Source organism: Liolophura sinensis, chromosome 10, assembly GCF_032854445.1.
Source record: "Liolophura sinensis isolate JHLJ2023 chromosome 10, CUHK_Ljap_v2, whole genome shotgun sequence".
Taxonomy (NCBI): Eukaryota; Metazoa; Mollusca; class Polyplacophora; order Chitonida; family Chitonidae; genus Liolophura; species Liolophura sinensis.
Window position 1 is genome coordinate 4,766,239 of NC_088304.1, and position 680 is coordinate 4,766,918.

The 680-nt window shown below is 40.3% G+C and overlaps 1 protein-coding gene across 1 annotated transcript in view; it reads right to left on the minus strand.

Annotated features, from left to right (window-relative positions):
• LOC135476438 (Na(+)/citrate cotransporter-like) overlaps nt 1-409 on the minus strand; it is a 15,607-nt gene extending 15,198 nt beyond the window's left edge. Inside the window, exon 1 of the mRNA XM_064756464.1 lies at nt 272-409. Coding sequence (XP_064612534.1) covers nt 272-409 — 138 coding nt within the window. The remainder of the gene's footprint in view (nt 1-271) is intronic.
• Between the last annotated feature and the right edge of the window lie 271 nt (nt 410-680).

Below are 680 nucleotides of genomic sequence, written 5' to 3' on the forward strand. Positions count from 1 at the left end.
ATGAGTTACCCCACTCAGCAACTAAAATAGGCACAATCACATGTTTAGATAAAATATCCCTCACTTGGCGATCAGCACTGAGAAGTTAGAACCAGGAAACAGGGTTGGTTGGCCCAGTGTCAGCATAATGTGACTGGGTGGGGTGTCATATCAGTGGTGTTTTTCTAAGAAAGTGATTTCATCAGACACCGGCTTCCACGTGTTGACATACACTGGCTTCAACGTGTTGACATATCAAGTTAAATACGTGATAATATGCTGTGTAACTTACATCTCCTAAAGACTGTAAACTCTTGACAGCTCCCACAATTTTTTGATGATCAACCGACAACTGGGAAGCCAGCTCCAGCGTTTCTACACCGCCATTCTTGTCTACTGCCTCCAGAACCACGTCTGTTAGGTCTGCCATGTTGATGGTTTCAAATCCCGCTATTCGTCAATATCCCAAACATACCTTATGACGATGACCTACTTTCAGTCTGCAGTCCCTAATGTCATCAGATTTGAAAGGTTAACATCCTAAACTCTCATCTATAAACTTTGTCTCCTATATATTTCTGTTTAGTTCACTAAGAATGCAAGATAAATGTAAATATGTACTCTTTTTGTGTTAAGAAAATGGAAAACTATGTCACCTCAACTATGTCCTGTTAAACCTGTAAAGACACTTGGTTTTACAG